The sequence below is a fragment of the Drosophila eugracilis genome, unplaced genomic scaffold, assembly GCF_018153835.1.
Source record: "Drosophila eugracilis isolate 14026-0451.02 unplaced genomic scaffold, ASM1815383v1 contig_408, whole genome shotgun sequence".
NCBI classification, from domain to species: domain Eukaryota; kingdom Metazoa; phylum Arthropoda; class Insecta; order Diptera; family Drosophilidae; genus Drosophila; species Drosophila eugracilis.
This window is the reverse complement of record NW_024573270.1, coordinates 1576766-1602617: the sequence shown is the minus strand read 5'-3', so window position 1 is coordinate 1602617 and position 25852 is coordinate 1576766. Positions and strand designations below refer to the sequence as shown.

General features: G+C 41.1%; 3 protein-coding genes across 4 annotated transcripts; all 3 read left to right on the top strand.

Annotated features, from left to right (window-relative positions):
* Positions 1-150: 150 nt before the first annotated feature.
* LOC108103808 (protein strawberry notch) lies at positions 151-17439 on the top strand. Of its 2 annotated transcripts, XM_017209488.2 has the most exons (13): positions 151-1110; positions 5533-5650; positions 8663-9100; positions 9878-10231; positions 11932-12393; positions 12461-12846; positions 12902-13308; positions 13371-13805; positions 13874-15068; positions 15130-15616; positions 15678-15816; positions 15877-16252; positions 16326-17439. In XM_017209488.2, exons 1-13 carry the CDS (start codon positions 1108-1110, stop codon positions 16554-16556), a joined length of 5031 nt encoding a protein of 1676 aa, XP_017064977.1. In that variant the 5' UTR covers positions 151-1107; the 3' UTR covers positions 16557-17439. The 2 variants fall into 2 exon arrangements, with proteins under 2 accessions (XP_017064977.1, XP_017064978.1); XM_017209489.2 differs by lacking the exon at positions 9878-10231.
* On the top strand, positions 10271-11535 carry LOC108103817. Its single transcript, XM_017209504.1, has one exon. The coding sequence runs from the start codon at positions 10666-10668 to the stop codon at positions 11386-11388; it is 723 nt and encodes a 240-aa protein (XP_017064993.1). The 5' UTR covers positions 10271-10665; the 3' UTR covers positions 11389-11535.
* A 6559-nt stretch (positions 17440-23998) lies between the features above and the next one.
* Positions 23999-25299, top strand: LOC108103799 (2-methoxy-6-polyprenyl-1,4-benzoquinol methylase, mitochondrial). The gene is made up of 3 exons (XM_017209480.1): positions 23999-24287; positions 24352-24770; positions 24862-25299. Exons 1-3 carry the CDS (start codon positions 24092-24094, stop codon positions 25162-25164), a joined length of 918 nt encoding a protein of 305 aa, XP_017064969.1. The 5' UTR covers positions 23999-24091; the 3' UTR covers positions 25165-25299.
* Positions 25300-25852: the final 553 nt, after the last annotated feature.

Genomic DNA, 25852 nt, shown 5'->3' with positions numbered 1-25852 from the left:
ATATTGAAATTACATAGATTCAAAGCGTTTATATCACTAGTTTTCAATATTCTCAGCCCCTACCTCGTGCATTTGGACGCTTCACTACATAAGGCCACACTAATATCGCTTGCATAGCATAGTGTATTCGATTAAAATTTAAATTCTTTAAAAATCTTTTACCCCAAATAAAATGCTTAGTACTTTTAAGGCTCGAGTCGGTACAACGATCGTCTAGCAGCTCAGACCAATCATGTATGTAGCTTCTTCCTGGCTAAGACAACAATAAGACGTCTAAAGCGAAGGCATTCTGTCGATCTCTGGACAAAAGGAAGTATTGATTTCTAGTTATCTAGTTGTAAACATTTGTTAATTTGCTTTCTGTTATGTATTTATGACCAGATATCTTATAAAAAAATGGGAAAAGAAAAGCGTGATTTAACCGATATTTTTGCGATATATATATTGTTTAAATGAAACACGTATCGACCCAATGCAATCGATAGTGACATCGATGTCTTTCCAGCTCTAGTTGGCATCTCGAAGTGCTTGCGATAGTTGGCATGTTACGTGTGTTTTCGGCTTTCTCGCTTCCTTCTCGTTCTCGTTTCCTTCCTCCTTGATTCCAATTCCAAATGTTGTTGCATTGAGTGCATTGTTGCTATTCTGCGGTGTAACAACATAAAACATAAAAAAAAAATATCTGAAGCGAAACACCGCGTGCAGCAACAACATACAAACACATATATATCTATACATTAAGATATATATATACATATATATTCAGCCATTATCGCAGAAACAACAACAACAACATCTCTAACGCGTTGAAAAAACACTTATTACGGAGTATACAATACTTTTTTTTTCGCTTCATTTGCTGACTGGCTGGTCTCACAATAGTTCTGTTTAAGCTGACAGCTCCAAAAAATAGTTGCCTAAACAAAATTTACGACAAACAACCAAGTAACATCGGAAAAATTTAAGAATAAAACACCGAGAAAACAAACAAAAGAGGCAAAAACGCGTGTGTGCGCGGTCTGTTGCTTATTTTTTTGTGGTTAACAACAACAACAGCTAGAGTTGGAGTGACAAACAACAACAACAGTTAGCAATTGGAGCATCAAAATGGTAAGTTTGCAGTTGTTAGCGGGTTTTTTTCTGCTGGTTTGTTTGTTTGTTGTTGCCGCCGCTGCTGCTGGCTGGCATGACTTAATATAATTTCTTTGTTGCTAAATTTTTGCCATTTTCCATACACACCCGCACGCACACACAGTCGCGTGCATAAAACAAAAACAAAGCGCTTGCAGAAGCGGAAGAAGAAGGAAGAGAATAATAATAAGAAGAAGCAGCAGTGGCATCTCATTCAATAATTATTGTTTTTTTCTTTGCCTGCATCGCTCATCTCTTCCTTCGTCTTCCACCCACCTTCGCCTCCTTACCCACACACACACACCTTCCGCTGCACTTTGTTGTTGTTTCGGGATTTTTGTTGTTTTTTTTTCGAGATACTTCTAAGGACGCATTTCATTTGATTTCGTATATTCGCGTGGCCTGGAACCATGTGTTTTTCTCTCCCTCTCATTTCCCCCGCCACGATCTTTGCCCTCTCTTTCTCGCACACATGCTGAGTTTCGTTTGGCGTGTTTTTTTTTTGTGTCCGCACACGAGTTAAGCGAATTCAGTCGACAAAAGTTGCGCTAGGTTAGGGTTAAGGCCATGCGACTCGGGGGCAACATGTGGGCTAAGACCAGTGGGGGCAGGGGAAATGCAGGGGGTTTTGTGCATCATTTAAATAATAGTATAAATTAGTTTTTCTAGGGGGCGGAACAGTTCTCCGAAATATTAAAACTACTAATACTTCTTTTAAGCTTTCTAAATGTTTTCCAAATACCTAAATGTGTTATTTCTGTGATTATAAGATGCAAAAAAGTTTATCTGTTTAAAGAATGTTATTTGTTATGATATTTCTTAAACCTTTTTAGCAGGAGATTTTAGCAACATCTTAGAAGAAAAAATTATAACTTCATACTATATTTCACTTTTTAAAAGTAATCGTTTTTTTTTATATAGATTTACTTTAGGAATAGACTTGAGAACTATTGTTTTACTGGCAATTTACATTAATTAAAGGCTCTAGATTTTAAAATGTTTCAGCTTACTAACCCTTTTCATAGAAAGTATTATAAATTTGTTATGGTTTATCCCCCTGAATTTCTGACTGTAGTTCTCTTAGTTTTCATTGTCACTTGTTGCTCAGCGATGACAGCAACCACGAAGGAATAAGCAACACTTAGCCGAGGCTCAAACCAAATACGGGGGAATCCCCGTCGATGAGTTTTCACTGTAGACTTACAGTTGCAGCTGGGAAATGCATCCTGGGAAATGCATGTTGCCCCTCCCACAAGCTGCGCTGCTGTTGCTCTGCTGCAGTCAGGGCTTTTCTGATTGGAGGGGGTGGGTAAGTGGACCTTTGGGCCGTGTTATTTATCGCCATTTCCGCTTTGGCCACTGCATTCTGTGTTTTTGGCGCCTGCGCTATTCACATCTTCCTCGGCCTGGTCAACTTCGAATTGCCATGGAGTTGGTCCCTTCATTAGCTGATTTTCTCCCCCTTTTTTTGTAACATTTTCATGTCCTTTTCCTTACTCTCTGTTTGTGTCCTTTTTTTTGTCTCCTTTTATCAGCACTTTTTGTTTTTATTTATAAATTCGCCAACCCTTTTGATAAGGGTTAATGTTGTGGCTCTTATTTTTTTTGTTATTCATTCCAATTTTTTTTTTTTTGGCAACAACATGTTGATGTTGTTATTTGTGTGAGTGGGCGGCGGGTGGAGTGTTGTCGGTGGATGGAAACACATGTTTTTGGCCAGAGATTTTCTACATTTCCCTTGTTGCAAGGTCATTCGTTTTGATTTTATTTTGTGTGTCAACAAAAACGTTGCAATCTATAAATAGGCGAAGATGTGGGTGGTTTTTAATGGGAGTGGGGCATTATGTTTTCATTGAGAAGTAAATTTGAAAGGATCTTGAATGTTGTCCTGTAGGATTTTTGAGGTGAAACCATTTAATTTATGGTTATGTGATTAAAATAAAAAATCTATTGGTACATATTTTTAAATTGTATGAGCTAGGATTTGCTTTTGAAAACTTTTAGATAATATCTGCCAAAAAAATATCAATTATTTTTTTAATTTGTTAAAATTAAATAAATTAGTAAGAATAACGTAAGAATATATGAAATTTAAGAATGTTAGTTATGTGTTCTACCCAGGGAGTATTCACTGTACTCACTGCATCCATTCTGCTTTCTGTTTGCTCTGCTTTCGGGCCAAGTCCCTCGCCAGTTGCCTTATCCCGGAGTAAACAGAGGTACAAGGTATATATGGACGCATATAGCCAGTGAACGAGAGCCAACCAGACCTGTCGCCACCCTAGGAACACCCTTCTCCATCCCCAAAGGACATGCCCACATCCATATCCACATCCACACCAGCAGTCTGTCTTGCTCTAATTGCTGTGCATGCGCTACAGATTGCTGCTGCTGCTGCTGCTCCTCCTGTCCTCCAAGTTTCACAAACACCTCCCCACCAACCTCCGGGTCCTCTTTCATTTGCAAACTGATCCCAAACCCTTTTGTTCAAAGGGGTTGAGGGAGAGTCGGGTGGTTCAAAGGGTTGGTGGGTGAGGAGGAGCAGGAAACACATGCATATTCCGCATAAAGGACGAAACTTCGTATCTCTGCATGCCAAACATTTTGTTGCTGCTACTTCGTTGAATTTCCACGAGTGGGAGGTGGAGACGGGATGTTCAGGAGCGTCGAATATAGTGGAGTGGGAGTGGTAGAATGCCAACCCCCTTTTTGGGCATAAGTGGAGCACTGTGGTCTACGGCAATAGCTCTTGAAATTAGGGAGTTCCCCGAATTATTACCTCAGCCATTTTAACTTCTAATTTGGTAGATAAGATAATTTCCTAAATAAGACTATATTACTGGTCATAGGTAGATTAAAAACATGATGATTAATGAAATTAAATGATATTAATAATCGAAATAATGGTACTTATTATTAATATGCAAACAATGAGCAGAAGCTAATTATATCTTAAATTTATAATGAAGTATATCTTCTACTAATATTTATGGTAATTAAAATGATTTTTTAGGGCATGTTGTGTCCAACTTAGCCCACTGTATCCTTCACATTAAAGGGGTGACAAGGGGTTGGCCAGGCAGGCCTCTCGCGTTTGTTTATCGGCCTGCTCCCAGTTCTATGTTCTCCGTTGTGTCGTTCTCCATTCTCCATTCTCTGCTCTTGCTTGCTTGCTTGCTTTCCTGCCTTTCTTCGTCATCCTGACCGTAGAGAGATGTTGGCCAAAAACCCACCCCATGACAAAAAGGGGTACCCATAACACCCTGCTTAACCCGTTGGTAACCCCGTTTAACCCGCTCCCTTGTCGCTGGCCGTTGAAAAACTGCAGCCCAACTGGATTGTGTGTGTTCGTGCGCTCGCTGTTTCTGGTGAATGTGAAATTTCCATTTTGGGTTTGTTTTTGGGCGGGGGTATTCCAAACTGGCAAAAGTGGCCCGTGGCTGGCTGACTGCCTGGCTGCCTGGCTGCTCGACAACTCCGGTCTTCGAACTCCGGACGAGGTTTTTGGGTAGTTGGCTCCCATACGAGCATCGAGCCAGTCGCACAATTTCCTTAACTCTCTGAAAAATAGTGGCTAAATAATTTAAGGACAAAGAGGTGTTGCTCCTTAGGTCGCAAGATCTCATCCGCAGAACCTCATCGCACCGGCGACGAACGGCATCTGACCGCTGGTCCCTTTGCTATTTTCCACAAAAACTCTGTGAGTGTGCCTTCCTTCCCCTGTATATATTTTTATATGTCCCGTTCCCTGCTTTTATATATATATTTTTATTCTCTTTTTTCTTCTGGTTTTGGGGGGGATTGCCCCTACATTTTTTCACGCGGCGTGCGCATTTTTTTCCTCGTGCTTTTTGTGCCGTTTTTTCTAAACATTCGGGGAAGTACCCGCGCTCTTTCATTCGCCCTTAAAAGTGTGCTACGAATATAGATGCGTTTTTTTCGTGCGTTTTTGTGTCATTTTTTCTGTTTTGTTTTTATTTCATCTTCGCTGGCCCTCTGTGTGTGTGTTGGTTAGTGTGATATTTTTTTTGTGTGAATCCCCCTGAATTAGTGGGTGTATTTTTTTGAAGTGTGCGTTTCATATTTGAGCTCAACATGACGACTAAGAAACTATGAAAATATCGATTTTTATTCGCGATGTCATGCGTTTCACTGGTGCACTGAGAGAAATTCATAAAAATATATTCTTTGAAAGTGATTTTATAAACATTTAAAAACTCAGATAGAAAAAGATATTTGTGATTATTTCAGCAATTAATTATTAATTTTAATGATTAACTATGATTGATTTAACAACATAATAAATCTTGTTTATTTTTCTATGTGTCATGTCAAATTTAAAGCATTTTCTTTATACTGAAATTTTTAACTAATATTTAACACTATTTTTATTACTTACAGACATCGAAAAAGCGTAAAACCCTGTTGGACGCTGATGACGACGATGATAATTTCGATGAGGATGATTCGGGCTCCGATTTCGATGATGACGAAGATCCAGATCAAATAGAAGTGCCCGGTGAGTGGACGAATTTTCTATTTTGAAATTCGAATTTTGCATTTCATTTTTGATGCCCCCAAAACCTAAGCCATAGAGGCTTTTGCCTTGGATTTTTGGATTGTTGGAGTTTGGCCAACAATAAATGCTGGAAAGTGGGTTCATTTTCAAAAAGGGATTTGGCTGAAGGCTGAAAAGTAGAGAAGTAGAGACGAAGGGTGGTGGCATCAGCACGGCACTCGGTTCTCTATTGTTTAGACAACAGTTTTATAGGTAGCCCCATTGTTGTGTTGGATGGGCGGGAGAGGGGTGGTGTTAGTTACTTCCAAAACTGGCTGCAGTTTTAGAGCCAAGTTGGAACTTTATGTAGTTTTTTGGTACTCCCCCTAGAAGAGAGAGGGATTTCGTTTGAAAAAGGGGCAGTCTAGGGAAGAGGTTGAGGGATTGAGTTGTCCAAGTGGGTGTGTGGAGTTGGAGAGTTCCATGGCCAGGGTATAACTTATTCATCTGCCATTTCAATCAACTATTCGAAACAAGTAAACTTTGCTAGTACATTCCAAAAGACCAAAGGTAGATTAATATTAAATATATCTTTCTATGCTAGAAACTATGTGTATCAACTATGAAGTAGAGCCTTTGGTTATTGGCTATCCGAAATCTTTTCTTTATATATCTGAAAGATATATATTTATCTCATATTCCAAATAACTTGTATTTGCTACTCATTTTGTGGTGATATCAAAGCTGATTTTTAAACTAAAACTTTTGAATTTGTAAGAAATAGAAAGGACTTCAGCTTATTGCCGAAATCAACAAGTAACTTAAGAACTAAATGAGCGGTTTGTTGACGACGTAAACTAGTTGCAATTGCATTAGGAAATCATATAAATGGATGGCCAAGAAATCAAAGGACGTATAATGCGCCTAATGAGTTATGCCAACTTGGTTGTGAAATCCCTTTTGGCCCGGCCTTTAAGGTCCAGCCAAGCAATTGATTTGCTATCTCTAACCAACATTAATTAAAAGGCCAATTGCATTAGTCACTGAAACATTAATGAAATTACCCTTGCCCCATGCCCCATGTCCCATGCCTCATGTCACCGAAGACGGATACAGTTGTGCAGCACCTGTCCAGGAGTCGTCGAAGGATGTCCGATGTCCTGCCAAGCTCTGAGCTCTGTTTACCTCAGATCTGCTAGATATCGGTGTATATAATTATATATATATATATATATCTATGTATATACAACAGCCTATATGGGAATTATATATGCGCACATATGTATGTTCTTATATTTCCGTGATTGTGCGTCACTCGGGTGGGGGGAGTTCCTTCCCCGTTCTCTCTCTCTCTGCGAACACAACCCCGATTTATATGGGCATATATAGTTGTCTATATCCCGGGAGGAGCCAGTGGTTCCGTGCGTCATTAACCGTGGACTGGACATCGCGCGTTGAATTATTTAACTTGATTATTCATTCTCCATAAGCACGTCGTCAACAATCGAAGGGCAGGCTATTAAGTCCTTGAATTGAAATAAAAAATAACTCAAATAATCTACGTTCAATTATTCATAAATCCATATTGTGGCGGGCAACTTGAAGTTCCTTTCAAAGGTGAAAACGGTGCACGTTTCCCCTTACAGGTGTGCCAAACTGTGGCAAGTTTCTGGCTTTTTAAAGTTTTATTTTAAAGTGAAATCAAGTGTGGAATGAATTAGCATGTGATTTTGAAATTTAATCAGTGATCTTTGGTGTTACTTCTTAAACAAATTCAAACTACAGCGAAATATAGCTGAATCAGTAAGCAATCTTTATGATTTATTCTAAAATATTTCTTTTAAAGTCAAGAACTTAAGAGCAAGTTGAATGATTTTAAACCAACTTTTAAAACAACATATTTACAGGCAGTTTACTTTATTTAAAACCAAACCATTTCCTAGACTCAAATTCAAAAGCAAACATTGTTGTTCCATCCACAACATATAATTATCAAATGTATCTGATTCCCAATCCCTGTGTGTTAGATCTCTGGCTTAATCATTTGTTGATTCACATGGTGCACATAGTGTAATAATGTCCTTTTTGTGGCAATGCCTGGTCCTGGACACTTTGTGGTGCTGCCGAGCGCATTGAATTTGATTTGTGACCATCATCTTGACCGCGACCGTGCTTCTGTCCATCTATAGTGGACGTTGTTGATTGTGCGGGGGGTATTACAGGCATTAAGGCATTACGATTTCCTTACACATCTTCCAGTACATAAGCAGACATAAGTATATGGTCATTTCCATGGCTAAACTGACCATGTGTGCCTTCCTGCCTGCCTGCCCCTGCCATCTTGCTGCTGCACATATAATTATGATTATATATCAGCCACATGACCTTTCCCCTTTCATTGTACATTTGGCTGTATATAAGCTCTGTACATACTTACAGTCCACCTTATGTACTTGCCTTGTGTCTTTGCTCATTAATTAGATATTTACCTTAAATGAGGGTGGCACTGCTGCTCTTTGGTTTGGGTATGTCTGCAATTTGTGCAGAGGCCTTCGATTTATAGCAAATGAGGTTTGGGGGTTTGGGGCTTTGAGGATGGGAAGGGGTACTAATACCAATGCTAATGTTTGCAAATTTCATCAAATATTCGCATGCAAAAAACAACAACAAACGGGGAATCACGTGCTTCCGAGTAGCAACATTATTAATTCAAAATCAAATCAGCCAGCAATCAAGGGTGACGTCGTCTCTGACATTCTTTGGCCATTCGTTTTATTTATAAACTTTAATATACGTATACTTAATATACGTATAGGTTTTATTATTGCTTGATAAATGTGTTTAGTTTTTATAGTTTTTGATTATAATTAAAATATTTTTGGTTCAGGGAATGTGTTTCTTTAAATTTATTAAAAATAATCAGTTTTTAATTGGATTAATTTAAGAAAAAATTTCCTTCCTTTAAGTTTCTGTAAATGGAAAACCTCATTAACTAATCAAAAAATTTCCATATTTTATACATATATTTTTTAGGTGGTGGTCGTGATCTGAATACCGCTGTTACATACGCCCAAAATATACGCAGCGGAGTGGGCGTGGTTACCAAGCCAGCAACGCCCTTACCGATTAGTGGCGCCAAAATTGTTATAAGCAACAACAATATCAAGCCAATATCGTTGTTGCGCATCAACAACAACAACAATATCAATAACAATATAATCACCAGCGTTAAAAACAATATTAACAACAACAATAGCAACGGCAACAACAATACCGCCGTGCGACAGATAATAACAACAACAACAGCAGCAGCCGCAGCAGGAGTCAAACCAACAATAGTGGGCGGCACATCGGCGACCGTTGGAGGCGTGACGCTGGGCGGAAAGATCACAACATTACCGATAATAACCAAAAAAGCACTAGAGAATAATTTAAATAATATGCCAAAGAAACTGAATAATACGATAACGGGTAAGTGTGAGTAATTAATGTTTTAGATTCGAAAATAACATAGCAGAACATAGCACGGGAGAGGGGAGAAGTACTAAATAATATTAACAGCAGTGTTGCCAATTTTAGGTTTTATGACCCAAACTGGTCAGAGAAATGTCTTAAATAAATATGAAAATATGTAACTGAAAGACATGTTTAAAAATTGATTTCAAATTCTTTTAAACTATATCAAAATGTTTATAAAATATTTGTTGATTAACTTTCGAATAAAAAGATAAGGTTAAGGTTAACTAAAACGAAACTATACTTGAATACGAATTTCTAAAATAAATATCTTAAAACGTTTAAGAGTCTTGCAAAGCTTCAAATACCCTGAAATGTCGGACTAGTTAATAGTGCACTAAATTAATTAGAATTCAAATTAAACTCAAAACTAACACCAGTTGAAATCCTTGAGAAATATCCAAAAGTTGGCAGCACTGCTCCTATAAGTTATAGCTTTGGTCACACTAATTAATGCTGCTTGTGTTGTTCTCTTCCTTTATCTTTCTCTATTCCATCACTTGACACGACATTTTGCTTTGGTTTATCCACCGATCTATCTATCCAACCCACCACCCAATATATATAATAATTTCCATAATTTTACTTAATTCATTTCTGTTAAATGATTTTATGTTGTGTTTTGTTGTATTTCCCCTTTCTTTTTCTTTGTTTTCTTTGGTGGTTTTTGGTTTGTTTCGTTTTGTTGTTCCCTTCGATTTTCCATTTTTCTGGACATTTGTGGTCCATTAGCCATGGGCAGTCCAGCGGCCAGGAGCAGCAGCGGCAATGCTGGGACGACCGGTGGTTTGTCGTCGTCTTCTGGTGGTGTTGGTGGTGGGGGTGGTGGCGTTGGTGCCGTTGGTTCAACCAGCAGCTATTTGAACAGCCTGAGCACCAACGAACTGATGAACCTGGCCGCCTACGTAGCAGCCAAGGGTAGCAGCGCCCCACTTCCACCGCCTCCGTCCACAGCCGCCAATTCGGTGAGGAGTTCACCACCAGGCGGTAATCCCAATCCCGGTGGCAATTTCTTTGGCGGAGCGGCGGCGTCCACTTCAGCCTCTGCTGCTAATTTCAATATGGCCGCGTCTTTATTGGCGCAGAGTAAGTCGATTAATGTTGGTAACAACCAAGAATATGCCCTTTTTTTTGCAACAAAAAAACCAAAAATAATATGAATGTGTGAGTGAAAAGGTGTTAGATTTGGATGAAATTTAGTATATATACTTATTAGGTCCAAAGGTAAGATTAGACACAGAAACTGGTTGAGAAACTGAAGTAATGAGTGAATGTTGTAGGGGAAATATTGTACAAGGTTTTCTTAGCAAAGTAGTCATTGATTTTATATTTCAACATTTTAGAAAGTAAAACACAGTCAAACCTCATTCTATTAACAGATTTTGAGGCGAACAGATATTAAATTATTCTTAAAAAATATCAATTTTTATTTTTGGAAAAGAATCTTAGAAAAGGAAAGTTTGAAATTCAAAATTGTGTAAACTCGTCTTTGGTTTTGGATAGTTTTTCAGTATTTAAAGATGGGCAGATCTTTCGATGACAAGCGGATTAAAAAAGATAAATCTAATGGTATTACCACGCCACTAAAAGGTGCCACGCCTATAGATCCCGTGCCGCTAGAACCCACGCCTGAGTCCAAGTCCCTGGACATAACGCCACTTGATCAGGTCAATTGGGAAAAAGTGCAGCGAGAGATTCGCTTAAAGGTGGCGGAGGCAATGGAGGGCTTTTACAGTATGCACTCCAAGGCGTGGGTGAAGATGCAGCAACTTATACAGGAGGAACTTTTGCCCAAACTAGAGAGAAATGCAATGGGGGACCTCAAGGAGATTACGGAACTGATGCGGCGGTTGATAGTTCGTGTGGAAAATTTGCGATCAGACTTTGAACTTCACTGGGATATGGAAACTTCAAAAAAGAATAGAAAGAGTACACAGAAAAAGGATGATATTCAAAGTCTGGAACCTTATTTCTTCGATGTCATCTATCAAAATCCCCGCTGTATTAGCAGGGCCACCAGCGAAAGGGAGTTTCTTCGAGAGAGTAGTCCTCAATCTGAGGATGAAAGCACTTTAGAGGAACACCAGCTATTCCAGTTCCAGGTGAATCAAGCATTTGTGAAGAAGTCAATGATATCCATGTACCTCAATCGAAAAAGTTGCTACTGTCCAATTCATAATCGTACGAAAAGGAACCATGGACCTATACATCAGCCCCGCGATCTGGTTGATATTTACGACTGACCTACTTGGTTGGTCTTTCCCCTACAGTAGAACGAGCTTTTCCAGTCGTTATTAACAGGATGATTCGTGAAAAGTGGATAGTTTTCATATCCTGTTCTTGAGGTTTAAATAAGTTTTTAAAAAAATATACAAATTGTTTGGTGAAAAGATTGTTAATTTCTTTATGTTGAAGGGTCTAACTTTCAGGGATTTCAGTTTGGGTTTGGTCGATGTGTGAATGGTTATAAAAGTTGTGTTGTTAGTGCCTAGGTCTGTAGACTACAGTAGATATATATTTATAGAACACTAACATTACTTAGGATGTAGTAACAACTAATTAATGCCATCCTAGTGAGTGACTAACTAACAAAGTTATTTTTCTTTCTTTTCCTCCATTTGTCTCTGTTTTCTCTGTCTCTTTCCAATCGATGTCTTCCTGTTCATATACACCTCTCACTCACTTTGGTGTCATATATATATATATATATATATTAACTACATCATTATCCGAACAAAACCTGCCACAAAAACCACAACCAACCCGAATCCCTCTTAACCTTCCAGTGAACTATGCGGGTGGAGTTGCCCCCGTTCGGACTTTTAAGGTGGTCGGAGGAAATGCTGGCGGAGTCCTAGGGAACAATCAAAAACCACCGATTGCCACATCAGCGGGAAGCGGAGGAGGATCTGCTGGTCCAGCAACTGGTACCGGAGTGAAGGGCAACAATTCGATGGTTGAGGCCGTGCAGAAACTGATCGCCATGAATCCGGAATATCTGACTAGCGGCATACCCAACAATGTTTTTCAGTTGTTCATGCAATCGATGCAACGTCCACAGACAACCCCACCGCCCATGCAGCCGGTGAATTCTGGATCCATGGTGAACAATGCCGTTGCAGCAGCAGTGGTGGCAGCGGCGGCGGCTCAAGCCTCAGCGGCTGCCTATGTGCAGCAGGAGGAGGATGAGGTCGACTACGAGGAGATGGGTGTGGCCGAGACCTATGCCGATTATTGGCCAGCCAAGTGTAAGTTATATTTACAGTTGATCTAAGAACGTTGATTTATAATCTGCTTTACCATCCATCCATCTAGTGAAACTGGGCAAGAAGCATCCGGATGCCGTTGTGGAGACAGCCTCCCTAAGCTCCGTCGAGCCCTGCGATGTCTACTACAAACTGTCCCTGCCCCACGAAACAATTAACAGTGGACACCTGAGCGCCCTGCAATTGGAATCCATTACGTACGCCTCCCAGGCGCACGATCACCTGCTACCGGACGGAAGTCGTGCTGGTTTCCTGATCGGAGATGGTGCTGGTGTTGGCAAGGGTCGGACAATAGCTGGCATCATTTACGAGAATTACTTAAAGGGACGCAAGAAGGCGCTTTGGATATCCGTTTCCAATGATCTCAAGTACGATGCCGAGCGGGATCTCAGCGACATTGGTGCCACACGGATCGATGTACATGCCCTCAATAAGGTTGGTCTTTAGACTAGCAAATGCTTAACTGGTTGCTTTAATACTTTCTGTTTAGTTCAAATACGCCAAGATCAGCTCCGATGTGAACAACAACTGTAAGCGTGGCGTCATCTTCAGCACGTACTCCGCATTGATTGGCGAGTCCAATAATAAGACGGGGAAGTACCGATCTCGATTCCGCCAGCTGCTGCAATGGTGTGGTGAGGATTTCGAGGGCCTGATCATCTTCGACGAGTGTCACAAGGCCAAGAATCTGTGTCCCGTGGGTTCTGGAAAACCAACCAAGACTGGTCAGACTGTTCTGGAGCTTCAGCAGAAGTTGCCCAAGGCACGTGTTGTCTATGCATCCGCAACGGGTGCCTCTGAGCCCAAGAATATGGCGTACATGGTGCGTCTGGGTCTCTGGGGACAGGGTACAGCCTTTGGCAACTTCAACGACTTCATCACCGCCGTGGAGAGACGGTAAGCTGACTGGATTAATAAATATACAATTCCATTTGCTTATGTCGATATCAATATTGCAGAGGTGTTGGTGCCATGGAGATCGTGGCTATGGATATGAAACTGCGCGGCATGTATATAGCTCGTCAGCTAAGTTTCAAAGGAGTCAGTTTCAAGATCGAGGAAGTGCCGCTCTCCAAGGAGTTTCGCAAGATCTACGATCAGTCGGTTGAGCTCTGGGTGGAGGCCATGCAGAAGTTCACCGAGGCGGCCGAACTTATCGATGCCGAAAGCCGCATGAAGAAGACAATGTGGGGCCAGTTCTGGTCATCCCATCAGCGTTTCTTCAAATATCTTTGTATCGCCGCCAAGGTTAACCATGCTGTGCTAGTCGCCCGCGAGTCCATAAAGTACGGCAAATGTGTTGTGATCGGTCTGCAGTCCACCGGCGAAGCTCGTACATTGGATCAATTAGAGCGAGATGATGGCGAGCTCACAGACTTTGTTTCTACGGCTAAGTAAGTTGCTTTATACTCCCTTCTCAAGATTCTTTAAGTACTTACTAGTCTCGTTCTCCTTCCCACAGAGGTGTCTTCCAGTCGTTCGTGGAACGTCATTTCCCTGCACCCGATCGTAATCGCATCAACCGCATTCTCGGACTCTACGATGAGACACCCTCCATTGCCGATTCCACCTCCAGCTTGGGTAACAATAGCAATAGCACCACAGCGACTGCTAAACGGAAGGGAAGTAATAACAATGATAACGGGTCCGCCACGGGTGGCAAGTCCAAAAAGAAGAAGCGCAGTGGATCCTGGCAGTATAGCGATAGTGATGATGAGGATGCGGGTAGAAAACGCAATCAGAAGCGGGATGCAGGCAACTCTAACAGTGACAGCGACGATGGCAATAGTGACGATGACTTTAGAAGTGATATGGATGATGAGGATGAGGACGATGAAGATCATGATGTCGACAGCGATCGTCGTAGCGTGGCTAGCGATGCCAGCTCCGATTTCAATCCCTTCTTTAGTGGCAGCGATAGTGATATCGATCCCTGGGTCAATGCGCGAAGCAAGAAGTCCACCAAGAAGACCCAAAAGAAAACCAAGAAAAAGGTAAAGAAAGATAAGTCCAAAAAGGAGGCCACCTCGTCCAGTTCAGCTACCACCGATCCCAGTGGCAGTGCAATGTCTGCCACCGTTGTAGCCGCTCTGAATGCGGCCAAGAATCGCAAATCGCAGCTCTCTACGCAGGACAAGATCCAGGATCTGTTGCAAAAGAAGCAAGAACTCAAGGGCACTGTCACGCCGGTTGGCGTTAATGGTGTCAAGCTAAACTATGGTCCACCGCCCAAAGATGCAATCGAACGAGCCTGCACAATGAAGGAGGAACTTCTCCGCAAGATAGAGCGTCTTGGTTCCAAGCTGCCGCCAAACACCTTGGATCAACTGATCGACGAACTTGGTGGTCCCGATAACGTGGCCGAGATGACGGGTCGTAGAGGTCGTGTAGTTCAAACAGATGATGGTAATATACAATATGAGTCCAGAACCGAATCAGATGTCCCCCTGGAAACGCTGAATATTACGGAAAAGCAGCGCTTTATGGATGGCCAAAAGGATGTGGCCATCATTTCAGAGGCGGCGTCCAGCGGTATTTCCCTGCAGAGTGATCGTCGAGTCTTCAATCAGCGCAGGCGTGTCCACATCACATTGGAATTGCCCTGGTCCGCCGACAGAGCCATCCAGCAGTTTGGACGTACCCATCGATCCAATCAGGTTGGTTTCTTTGATTACTTCCCATTGAATTTTCTCCTAATAGTGAAATCTTTTTGTTTAGGTTAATGCACCCGAGTACATCTTTCTGATTTCGGACTTGGCTGGTGAAAGACGTTTCGCCTCCACCGTGGCCAAGCGTCTGGAGTCGCTAGGAGCGCTTACCCATGGTGATCGCAGAGCCACAGAGACGCGTGATCTCTCCCAGTTTAATATCGACAACAAATACGGTCGTCAGGCTCTGGAAACGGTGATGCGTACCATTATGGGCTACGAATCGCCGCTGGTACCACCGCCCACGGATTACAGTGGCGAGTTCTTCAAGGACATCGCTGGAGCCTTGGTCGGTGTGGGCATAATCGTGAATAGTGAAAGCCATCCGGGTGTGCTAAGTCTGGACAAGGACTACAACAACATATCAAAGTTTCTCAATCGCATTCTTGGTTGTCCGGTGGATCTACAGAATCGTTTATTCAAGTACTTTACGGACACCATGACGGCAATCATCCAGCAGGCCAAGCGCGGCGGGCGCTTTGATCTGGGCATTGTGGGTAAGTGTGGCTGATTAAAAACCAATAGATTTGTACAGATAATAAACATTTACGTCATTAGATCTTGGAGCTGCCGGTGAGAATGTGACCCGTTGTCGGCTTATCCGTTTCGTGCGCAAACATGCCACCGGAGTGGCACCTACAGAGATGCACACTGTTCGAGTGGAGCGTGGCATGATTTGGCAGGAGGCCATTGATAAGTAAGTAAAGGAATAAGTCTAAAAATGTAATTATTTTATTAACTCACACATTCCCTGCAGATATGCCGACCTGTTTAACGAGAACGAAGGCTTCTATTTGTCCCACCAGCTGCGAAACCAGAAGCGTACCGCCATCATGGTGGTTATTCTGGAGCACCAGCCACCACGCAGCTCAAGCAGCGCCGATGCGGAAAACGGCGGCAAGAAAAAGAAGTCGCGCAGCAAGAAGGAGATCATGTGCCAGATCTATCGACCAAATACCGGTCTCCAGGTTCGTCACGAATCACTTTTCGAGCTGGAGAAGAAGTATCGCAAGGTGGCCAGCGATGAGGCGGAGCCGCATTGGACGGAGCAGTACGATGCGTCGGTGAACACCTGTTCGCACGCCTACTGGAACGGCAACTGTAGAAATGTCAGCCTGGGCAACGATTGTGAGGTGAGCTTATACAGGAATAGAGCCTTTCTCCCAAGAACCATATCTAATTCCTCATTACTTTTTTAATTTTTAGGTGGGCTTGCGACAGCGCTTATACCATGTACTGGCTGGATCCGTGCTTTCCGTTTGGGGACGCGTGGAGCACATACTGAATACACGTTCCAATAGCAAGATGCAAGTGATACGCATGAAGACAACCGAGGGTGAGAAGATTGTAGGCACTTTGATACCCAAGTCCTGTTTTGAGCCGTTGGTGGCCGATCTGCGGAGCGATTCGGAGAAGCAGGAGGAGTTTAACTACTAAGTGTGGTCGGGCACTGGGAGAGTGCCGGTTGTGTGATTTTGTTATGGCTTCACTTTCGAGACCACTATCCCCCCAAATCTTCCAAACCGAGGCCAAGCAATATATAAATCCACAGCGGAGTAGTTAGGGATGTGCAGCAGGATAGGCTTTAACCTAATATATATAGATATATATATATACATTTAAATACCACTATAATTATATATTAAAACATAGCGTATGTTTAAAACGACAGGAATTAAGGCTATACCGGACAGCTGAAAACGCTTGAGAAACTCTTTTTTTTTTTGTTTTAATTTTAAATAGACTTAACCATGTACAACCTAAACGCACGTACATACCACCACCACCCCATCCATGATAGATATCAGACTTTGGCTCGTCATAGCTCATAAAAATAAAAAACAATCGCATACAGACACCCGCAGAAACGGAAATATGATACGATGATATATAGAGAACGAAATGAAAACGCTTATAAATGGACTTTTCTCAATGATTTAAAGATTAATTTTAAATTACAGCTTAAGTTTAACGCCTACGTTTACACACAATAAACCGCCAGCTTATGTACACTATTTATTATAATTATTATTATCATTACACTATATATATAAATACGTTTTTTAATTGTTTTTAATGTAACATTTTTAAGGTCTTTTCGATGGCTGCAGCGCAGCGCAGCAAAGCGAAACCCCCAACTAAGGCATTTTTTTTTTTTAAATCAAGCAAAAATGTAATTAGGTATTTAGTTGTAATGACTAATCTTAAGTTAAACCAACAGACATTGAGAGGCATCTGAAGCTAAGATAAGAGGAAACTCATGTGGATTGTGCACACATACGTACAATTAATAAATATAAATGTGCGGATTAAATGAAAATTGTCTTACTAAAAAGTTTTTAAGCATTTGTTTTTCGAAATCAGATGAAAATAATGCAAAATATTGGATTTTCAGCGGAGATGTGCACGTGAGTACTGTTTTTCGACACGATCGGAAGAAATACATAAGATTTAATTGCTTTATCGTGCCTATCGTGCTTAACTCGTGAGACTACACAAAAAACAACGTGAATGCTCATCTCTTGTTTATGTTTTGGGCTCCAGACTAACGGTTTCCATCCAGTGACAAAGGAAACCATCTTGAAAAGACGGCCATTTTGAAAAAAATAACACCCGCTCCCAGAAATCAGATGTTTACTTGCTGCGGTTTCTGTTCGCCTGGTACTGAAATCCCGAAATGACCAATTTGACTGAGAAAAATTGTTTTTTTCTGATCAAAATTTCAACGCATTTTGGCTAGCTGGTGCCAATAAAATACCAGGCGAACAGAAACGAGTAGTAGGTGGAAATCGCTAAATTTATGAGCTCCACTTAGGGACGGCCACGTGAGTACAGTTTTTCGACACGACCGAATATATTACATGGGACCTTAATATTATTTCGTGATTGTCGTGCTAAGCTCGTGAGACTACACAAAAAACAACGTGAATGCTCATCTCTTGTTTATGTTTTGGGCTCCAGACTAACGGTTTCCATCCAGTGACAAAGGCAACCATCTTGAAAAGACGGCCATCTTGAAAAATAACACCGGCTCCCAGAAATCAGATGTTTACTTGCTGCGGTTTCTGTTCGCCTGGTACTGAAATCCCGAAATGACCAATTTGACTGAGAAAAATTGTTTTTTTCTGATCAAAATTTCAACGCATTTTGGCTAGCTGGTGCCAATAAAATACCAGACGAACAGAAACGAGTAGTAGGTGGAAATCGCTAAATTTATGAGCTCCACTTAGGGACGGCCACGTGAGTACAGTTTTTCGACACGACCGAATAAATTACATGGGACCTTAATATTATTTCGTGATTATCGTGCTAAGCTCGTGAGACTACACAAAAAACAACGTGAATGCTCATCTCTTGTTTATGTTTTGGGCTCCAGACTAACGGTTTCCATCCAGTGACAAAGGCAACCATCTTGAAAAGACGGCCATCTTGAAAAATAACACCGGCTCCCAGAAATCAGATGTTTACTTGCTGCGGTTTATGTTCGCCTGGTACTGAAATCCCGAAATGACCAATTTGACTGAGAAAAATTGTTTTTTCTGATCAAATTTCAACGCATTTTGGCTAGCTGGTGCCAATAAAATACCAGGCGAACAGAAACGAGTAGTAGGTGGAAATCGCTAAATTTATGAGCTCCACTTAGGGACGGCCACGTGAGTACAGTTTTTCGACACGACCGAATAAATTACATGGGACCTTAATATTATTTCGTGATTGTCGTGCTAAGCTCGTGAGACTACACAAAAAACAACGTGAATGCTCATCTCTTGTTTATGTTTTGGGCTCCAGACTAATGGTTTCCATCCAGTGACAAAGGCAACCATCTTGAAAAGACGGCCATCTTGAAAAATAACACCGGCTCCCAGAAATCAGATGTTTACTTGCTGCGGTTTATGTTCGCCTGGTACTGAAATCCCGAAATGACCAATTTGACTGAGAAAAATTGTTTTTTTCTGATCAAAATTTCAACGCATTTTGGCTAACTGGTGCCAATAAAATACCAGGCGAACAGAATCAAGTAGTAGGTGGAAATCGCTAAATTTATGAGCTCCACTTAGGGATGCCCACGTGAGTACTGTTTTTCGACACGATCGAATAAATTACATGGGACCTTAATATTATTTCGTGATTGTCGTGCTAAAGTCATGACACGACACAGAAAACAACTTGATTGCTCATCTCTTGTTTATGTTTTGGGCTCTAGACTAACGGGTTCCATCCAGACATGGGTGACACTTAGGGATGGCCACGTGAGCAGTGGTATTCGACACGACCGAATGAAATACATAGGACTTTATTGGATTTTCGTGATTATCGTGCTAAACTTGGATGACGACACAGAAAACAACGTGGTTGCTCATCTCTTTTTTATGTTTTGGTCTGCAATGGCAACCATCTTGAAATAAAAACACAGGCTCCCAGAAAAAAGTTGCCTGCTACATTTTCTGTTCGCCTGGTAGCAGAAAGCCCTGAAATTAGCAACCAAACTTTGAATCTATCTCGTTCGCAAATACCGCAAAGCCTAAATATAGGGAATATAAAATGAAAATAAAAATTTTCGCCTAAAAATCAACAAAAAAAGCAAACACTTTAAACGAGCCTTATTAAAATAAATATTAAAGTAATGACTCGATAACACATACTTTATACTTTATTTTTGATCTTGGCGTGTTTTCAACATCTTCTCTTTTGATATTGCATAATTTGGCCGTTGTATTAATTTTTTCTTAAGTTCCATGGCTAGTCATCTGTTAGGCTCCATTCTTATGAATCCAATAATAATATTGATGTTGAAAGGTAAATGTTGTGGCCAAGTTAAAGATAGTTTATTAAAGTGGCTGATAAGAAAGAAATCCTAAGAAAGATTTATTCTAAGAAATATATTAAAAGAAATTAGCGAGCTCAATTCAAGATCAGTGCAATACAAGCCACTAGTCTTCAGATTCGAGCAGTGTATACAAATCTATGACTTAAAATCTCATCCGTATCCTTTACGATCTCATGCTTAAAATGGAGGCCTATATCTACAGGCCGGGCGACTCCATTAGCCGGAAGGGCGAGGTGGCCTGCGAAATGTTCATCATCGGCGATGGCATCCTGGAGGTCCTCAGTTAGTTCCAAGTGGTCTATAAAGGAGGAAGAACAAAGCAGAGCATTAACTGATCACCATAGCAGATGGACTGGAACTCGAAGCGATCATAGTTGGGCAGGCTTAATTTAACTTATTCTTAAATTATCCACATTGCATTGGAGGCACTTCGGCCAAAAATGCAACTTGGCTTATGCAGAAAAAGAAAAAAATTTTGCCACCTACCTTGATTTCTGGTTTGACAAAGTCCAGTGATGACAGGCACCACCATATGCGATTGACGATGAAGGCTTCAGATTTCAGCGCAGAAATGCAGAGTATACAGATCTATGACTTATAATATTATCCGTATCTGCGAGTGGGTAGTCCATAAAACTCCGCGGGCTGTAGTCCAAAATAGAGATAACCAAAAGTAGAGGAGTACCAGGTCTGCAGAGCTTATGGACTGGGACTGGAAGTAATTCATTATTAACATTAATGCATCAATCCCCAGTGGCAGCAGTCCGAGCAGAGGAAAAGTAATGCAGAGGAGTATCTGGTCATCGGGGCTGATGGACAGGAAGCGATCACAGCTGGGCGCGGGAATACATCATCGCGCTTGACCGACACAAGCACTGCCGGGGGTGAAGTAAAAGGTTTCCACTTACCTTCGTTTCCCGCTTGGCGACGTTCATTTTTCGCATTGTCATTTATATCCAGCGTCATCAGAAGTCCCAAAAATGGACTCCCGAAAAAAATCCATAATGCTTTGCATCCTCCATGGAGGCCATGTCCATGTCGACGTCACCAGAAGTCCCAAAAATGGATTCCCGAAAAAATCCATGATGCACTGCATCTTCCACGGAGGCAATGTCCATATCGACGTCATCAGAAATGGACTCCCGAAAAAAATCCATGATGCACTGCATCCTCCATGGAGGCCATGTCCATGTCGACGTCACCAGAAGTCCCAAAAATGGACTCCCGAAAAAAATCCATGATGCACTGTATCTCCATGGAGGCCATGTCCACGTCGACGTCACCAGGAGTATCAAAAATGGATTCCCGAAAAAAATCAATGATGCACGGCATCCTCCATGGAGGCCATGTCCAGACTGGACAGTCCAATCGACGTTATCAGAAGTCCCAAAAATGTATTCTCGAAAAAAATCCATAATGCACTGTATCTCCATGGAGGCCATGTCCATGTCGACGTCACCAGGAGTCCAAAAAATGGACCCCCGAAAAAAATCCATAATGCACTGCATCTTCCATGGAGGCCATGTCCATGTCGACGTCACAAGGAAGTCGCAAAAATGGACCCCCGAAAAAAATCCATAATGCACTGTATCTCCATGGAGGCCATGTCCATGTCCATGTCGACGTCACCAGAAGTCCAAAAAATTGATTCCCAAAAAGATCCATAATGCACTGTATCTCCATGGAGGCCATGTCCATGTCGACGTCACCAGAAGTCCAAAAAATGGATTCCCGAAAAAATCCATGATGCACTGCATCCTCCATGGAGGCCACGTCCATGTCGACGTCACCAGAAGTCTCAAAAATGGACCCCCGAAAAAAATCCATGATGCGCTACATCCTCCATGGAGGCCATGTCCAGACTGGACAGTCCAGTCGACGTCATCAGAAGTCCCAAAAATGGAATACCGAAAAAAATCCATGATGCACTGCATCCTCCATGGAGGCCATGTCCATGTACCACCAATGTGATGGCGAGTACCACTGGACCACTTGGAGGCACTTAACTAGCACAAACACACACACACAAAAATGACTTGACTGATTTTCACCGGCCAACAGCGGCCTAGTCACAACATTCCTGCTAGAACTACTTGGGAATTACAATGAGACCGGTGTGGGAAAAATTAACTTTACTATCACAAACACACACACACACAAATGACTTGACTGATTTTCACCGGTCAACAGCGCCATAGTCACAACATTTCTGCTAGAACCAGTTGGGAATTACAAGAAGCCCGCTGTGGAAAAAATTATTTTGAAGTTAACTTACATAGCCGTTAACGGGCGGGTAACATTCAAAACTTAACATTCAGTTAACTTGCTTAAAATTCGAAAATTTCTGTTAAAATTTAAATTTTACTGTTTTGTTTAAATCATAAAATTTTTTAAAAAATTGTTGTAAACAGTTGGATTTTCCTTTTTTGTTTAAATGATACAATTTGTCAAAAAGCGCTATTAATAGTAAAATTTGCGGTTTATATTCAAAATTACATTGGCATCTAAAATACGTTAAAATTACAATTTTTTATATATTTTTCTTCACAAATTTTTTTTTTTAAATGCTTAAATGCTTTGAAGTTTTAGGCAATGCAAAGCCTTTTCTTTTCAATATTTTGGCTATTTACTGGTAAAATTTTGGTATCTTATAATCCTGAAAAATAAGCTGTCTTTCCCCAAAGACTAAAATTTATTTAAAATATAAAACTTATCTTTTTTATGGTGGAGAATTCTTAAGATTCAAATATGGACAGGTCAATTTCTTGCCATATTTTGCAAAATAGATAATTTTATGAAAAAAGACTAATTTGAATAATCCCGATTTCCTCCTCAAGAAGTCTGTTATCTGCCAATAACTAGACAATAATAGTCCAAATATGGAATGTAATACCTAGTTGAGCTTGTTTTCTTATTCTTATCAAAACTGCAATCACAGTTTGATATGTCAAATTTGGGCAATTTTTCGAAAATTTGAATAATGGTACCCCTTATCAAAAATGAGAATTTTGGTTTCTCGATATTTGCCCCCAAAACGACTGTATTTTGCTCATAACTTGGCCAATAATGGTCCAAATATGGAATGTAATACCTCTTTAAGTTTGTTTTCTTATTCTTAGATGATGGTACCCCATATCAAAATTGCGATTTTTGGGTTCTCCGAGCTCGAAAGTATTTTGCTTATAACTTGGCCAATAATGGTCCAAATATAGATTGTAATACCTCGTTGAGCTTGTTTTCTTATGCTTATCAAAACTGCATTCACAGTTTGAAATGCCAAATTTAGCCATTTTTCGAAAATTTTGATGATGGTACCCCTTATCGAAAATGCGAATTTTGGCTTCCCCAAACCCTACAGAGTTTTGCTCATCAGATCTGCATGCACAGGTAAAAATGTACATTTTTTGCAGTTTGTTGCAAAAATAGATGATGTTACCCCTTACCAAAAATGCAAAATTTTGATTTCCCCCTATTTCCCCCTCAAAATGACAGTATTTTGCTCCTAACAAATCTTATAATGGTCCGAATATGTAATGACATATCATTGCATATGCTTGGTAATAAACTACTGCTACCACTACATTCAAATTTTAAAAAGTAAAAAACAAGAATTTGACGGATTTCTGATTGAAGAATTGTGGGCAAATCGATTGATGTTTCAATGTTAAGTACCAGGGGAACAGAAATATCAGTAAGTTGCTATGGAGTATAATGCCAGTCGCTATTGACATTTTTCACAGGAATGCTTAAAAGTATGCTGGAGTTTTATAAACTGTTATCGAATAACAGATTACTGTTGGGTCTGACTTTAAGCAATTTATAAAAATTGATATTCCCCTAGTTTAAACAGATTTAATAGTTCAATTTTTTCTTTTTTAGTTTCAAAATAAAAAAAAATTAATATTTCTTAACAAACCTGTTTATTTTACGTTTATTCTTGCGTTTATTTGTAAAAGCTTGTTAATAAATTGTCTTGTATTTTTTAAACTTGGCGGCATTTCGATAATTGGAAATATTACTAATACCCCTAATATATCGAAATCAAACTCAACATATGGTTGCTGCTTAAACTTCCATCCCTAACCGGCTGTTTTTTGTTATTTCATAATAAAATTTTAAGGAAAACCCTAATAGAATTAACGAAATGCAGAGCACAAGAAGTACACACCTGCTATCCTTGGCGAGAAGATTCATTCACATCCGGACAGCGGCACAGTCAGCCCGGGAATCCACAGGATCGGGAGCAGGGAAGGCAAAAGGTGGGGAATCCGGCTACGGATCGGAGCAAACCACGCATTTTGGCTTCCAAACAGTCAGGGAAAGTGAAAAGGAGCAAAAGGGTAAGTGGTGACAATAGAAACATATTAGCAGGACAAATAATAACCTTCTTGCTATTTTGTCCAGTGCACGAGGTCTTCGAACAGGTGGCCAATTCCTATGACATGATGAACGATGCCATGTCCCTGGGCATTCATCGCGTTTGGAAGGATGTTTTCGTGGAGCGTCTAGGACCAACACACGGGATGCGACTTCTGGACATGGCGGGCGGGACCGGTGATATCTCTTTCCGATACCTCCGCTACCTGGCCAACCAGCCGAATCCTAAGCATCGTGTTAGTCATGTCACCGTATCAGACATTAACCAGCACATGCTGGACGTCGGCGAAGAGCGGGCCAAGAGACTAGGATTGACCACCGACAGATTGGCCAACTGCACTGTCGCCTGGCAGTGCGCCGATGCCGAGAAACTGCCTTTCGAGGATTCGAGTTTCACCGCCTATACCATTGCCTTTGGCATCAGGAACTGCACGCATGTTGATAAGGTATATCTAGTTGAAAAGAAAGATATGATAAGTATTTTTTAAATTCAGGGGAAGCTGTCAAAGAATATTGTAAATACCATTACCATTTCAGGTTCTTGCCGAGGCCTATCGAGTGCTTCAGCCAGGCGGTCGCTTCATGTGCCTGGAGTTCAGTCACCTGACCAATGAGACGATGCAGTGGCTTTACGACCAGTACTCCTTCCAGGTGATCCCACCGATGGGCCAACTGCTGGCTGGCCAGTGGCAGGCGTACCAGTATCTGGTTGAGAGCATCCGACGGTTTCCCAAGCAAGAGCAGTTCAAGCAGATGATCGAGGAGGCGGGATTCGATCATGTGTCCTATGAAAACCTCACCTTTGGCGTCGTCAGCATTCACTCCGGCTTTAAGCTATGATGATCTTGGGGCGGTGATCTTCTTTTGTAAGCGATTAAGAAACCCCTTTGTGGAGTTAAACTTTTATAGTTGTTTCTTCAATTTCTCCATGCTGCTCACGTCGGGCAGGTCATAAAGCATCGAATTGAACAAGCATTTATTTCTGTGTGTTTACATTTTGAGGTTTATGTGGCTCTTTGTCAAATATATGTATTACATGTGCCAAAAAAAAAACAGACACAAGAAAACAAACCAAAAATTGATGACATCTCCTCGGCCGGCAAGGCCCTGGGAAAGACCTTGAGGATTGTGTGCCAGACCCACTTAGATGTCCGGGCTGCGATATGCTAACCCAAAAACCCAAACTGTACCAGGTGGCGCAGTGTGTGCGATGATCGATCGATTGAAATTCCAAACACTATATGCGCAATTTCCAAAAAAAGTGAAAATCAATGTAGGCTAATCGAAAGTTCATTTACGGCGCTGTTAGTGTGTGATATAATGCAGCCATATGTCCATCTATGGGTTCAGTTAACCATCAGATTTAGTGCAGGTGAAATTTATGCGTGTGAATGCTGAATTTTAACGAAATTCAAATAATAGCATTGAAATGCCATCAAAATAATTGACCGTGCCATGCTAATTGGTAATTGGTAATTGCTCGACGATTGTCTCTTGCTTTGCTTTTATTACAATTTATGCTTTCACC

Excerpts from the sequence above, each read along its gene's own strand:
- LOC108103799 (XM_017209480.1), top strand. The coding sequence starts at position 24,092 with ATGCAGAGCACAAGAAGTACACACCTGCTATCCTTGGCGAGAAGATTC. Across the intron at positions 24,288-24,351 it reads AAGTGAAAAGGAGCAAAAGG|TGCACGAGGTCTTCGAACAG; the intron begins GTAAGTGGTGAC and ends TATTTTGTCCAG. Across the intron at positions 24,771-24,861 it reads ACTGCACGCATGTTGATAAG|GTTCTTGCCGAGGCCTATCG; the intron begins GTATATCTAGTT and ends TTACCATTTCAG.
- LOC108103808 (XM_017209488.2), top strand. Across the intron at positions 5,651-8,662 it reads AGATCAAATAGAAGTGCCCG|GTGGTGGTCGTGATCTGAAT; the intron begins GTGAGTGGACGA and ends TATATTTTTTAG. Across the intron at positions 10,232-11,931 it reads CGCGTCTTTATTGGCGCAGA|TGAACTATGCGGGTGGAGTT; the intron begins GTAAGTCGATTA and ends TTAACCTTCCAG.
- LOC108103817 (XM_017209504.1), top strand. The coding sequence starts at position 10,666 with ATGGGCAGATCTTTCGATGACAAGCGGATTAAAAAAGATAAATCTAAT.